The sequence below is a fragment of the Anopheles cruzii genome, chromosome 2 (genome assembly GCF_943734635.1).
Source record: "Anopheles cruzii chromosome 2, idAnoCruzAS_RS32_06, whole genome shotgun sequence".
Classification (NCBI taxonomy): domain Eukaryota; kingdom Metazoa; phylum Arthropoda; class Insecta; order Diptera; family Culicidae; genus Anopheles; species Anopheles cruzii.
The window spans coordinates 2,105,545-2,107,252 of NC_069144.1; the positions used below are offsets into that span (position 1 = coordinate 2,105,545).

Genomic DNA, 1,708 nt, shown 5'->3' on the forward strand with positions numbered 1-1,708 from the left:
ACGGAACGGGGAACAAACAACCCGGTTTTATCTCCTCCCAATCCCGAGTGTCCGTGGCCCGGGAGGCAGCGAAACGAGCATACCAAAGTCGGGAAAGGTAGTCGGGTTTGCCCGCCCCGTCTTCCGAAAAAGACGGAGACGGAAAAACTTTTATTTTAAATGTAATATGTTAAAAAGGACATTTTTCAAAACTCCCGTGAGGGACATTTATTTGCTTATAATGTAAGTAAATGTTTTTCCCCGGATCAGTAACGCGGTCGTTCGCGTCCGTGTGTGTGTGTGTGCCAAGCCAAAAAGGGGAGCCATTGCCTGAGGCGGCTTCCCACGGTAGCACCGGAAGGGGCAAACAAACACGTGGCTGGCCCGACGATGCGCTGACCAACCCGGTCCGTCGGTACCCGAAGTACCTTCTTGCGCTCGCAGCCCAAAGGGTGAACGGGGAAAAAACGGGCCGAGCACCGTGTTTACGTCGTCCCGGTCCTTTTGCCCTTTCAGTGGGCCACCGCTCGGAGGGTCGCGCTGAACACACACTCCGTTCCGGTATCACAAAAAACAAGATAAAGAACTTGATTGATCTTGTCAATAATTAACGAACCTCGATGCGGTGACCTTCTAAAAAATGTCTCTTTATTACACTAACAAATCGAGTACAAAACTTACGACCTAAGTGTTCAAGTGTTCTAAAGATATCTCGTAAAAGCGTGTGGCGCGGGACCAAATGTTTAAAAAAAAGGTGGTTTTGTTTATTCTAGTGTTGTGTGTCCTTAAAAGCCCCCCGCTAGTACCGGATTCCGGGGGCCGGCCGTTGCCGGTTCGCCATGTTGACCGTCCGCATCACGGTGGACATACCGTCGATGAACCGGGTCCGGAACAGCACGTTGGCATTGTTGAACATGCCGTCCTTCAGCGACACGATGATGAACTGCGAGTTGGTAAAGTGCGCCCGCAGCATGTTGCCAATGTTTTGCGTGTGCGACAGATCGAGCGCCGAGTCCACCTCGTCCAGAATGTAGAGCGGGGCCGGTTTGTACTTGAGCATGGCCAGAATCAGCGAGAGGGCCACCAGCGATCGCTGCCCACCGCTCAGCTCGGTCAACGATTCCTTCCACATACCGTTGAAGCCGACCTTCACCTCGAGACCCTTCATGAAGTCGACCCCGTCCGGGGGCACCAGCTTGGCCTGGACGCCCGGCAGCAGCGAGCTGAAGATGCTGCCAAAGTTCGCGTCCACCTGGCTCCAGGCCACCTTCAGGCTTTTCTTCTTCTTCTCGTCCAGATCGGTGATGATCTCCTGGATCTTCTTTTTGTCGTCCTCGACCACCTTCTTGCGGCGCATCACCTCCGCGTACTGCTCCTCTTCGCGCTCCAACAACACCATCGCCTTCTGGTTCACGTTGCGGCCCATCTTGTCCTTCGTGTCCTGCAGCTTCTTCAGCTTGCGGCCCGCCTCCTGCGGGTCCTCCTTGTGGTAGTCGTAGCGCGTGTTCTTCACCCCGAAGAACTCCTTGTCCTCCGGGATCCAGGTGTACTGCTGCTCCATCCCGCTGATCCGATCGTAAACGTCCGCGTTCTCCGTGCGCACCTTCGTGATTTCGTTCTCCTTCTTCTTCATCTCCAGCCGCAGCTCGTCGTTCTGCTTCAGCAGCCGGTCCCGCTGGACGTACTTGCCCTTCAGTTCCTTGCTCTGCGAGTTCATCTGGTCCTTGTG

At 54.7% G+C, this 1,708-nt stretch overlaps 1 protein-coding gene across 1 annotated transcript in view; it reads right to left on the minus strand.

Moving 5' to 3' along the window:
* Nucleotides 1-778: 778 nt before the first annotated feature.
* The window catches only part of LOC128269369 (structural maintenance of chromosomes protein 2), a 3,295-nt gene continuing 2,365 nt past the window's right edge, over nt 779-1,708 (minus strand). The window contains exon 3 of the mRNA XM_053006814.1: nt 779-1,702. Within this exon, the coding sequence (XP_052862774.1) occupies nt 779-1,702 (924 nt within the window). The remainder of the gene's footprint in view (nt 1,703-1,708) is intronic.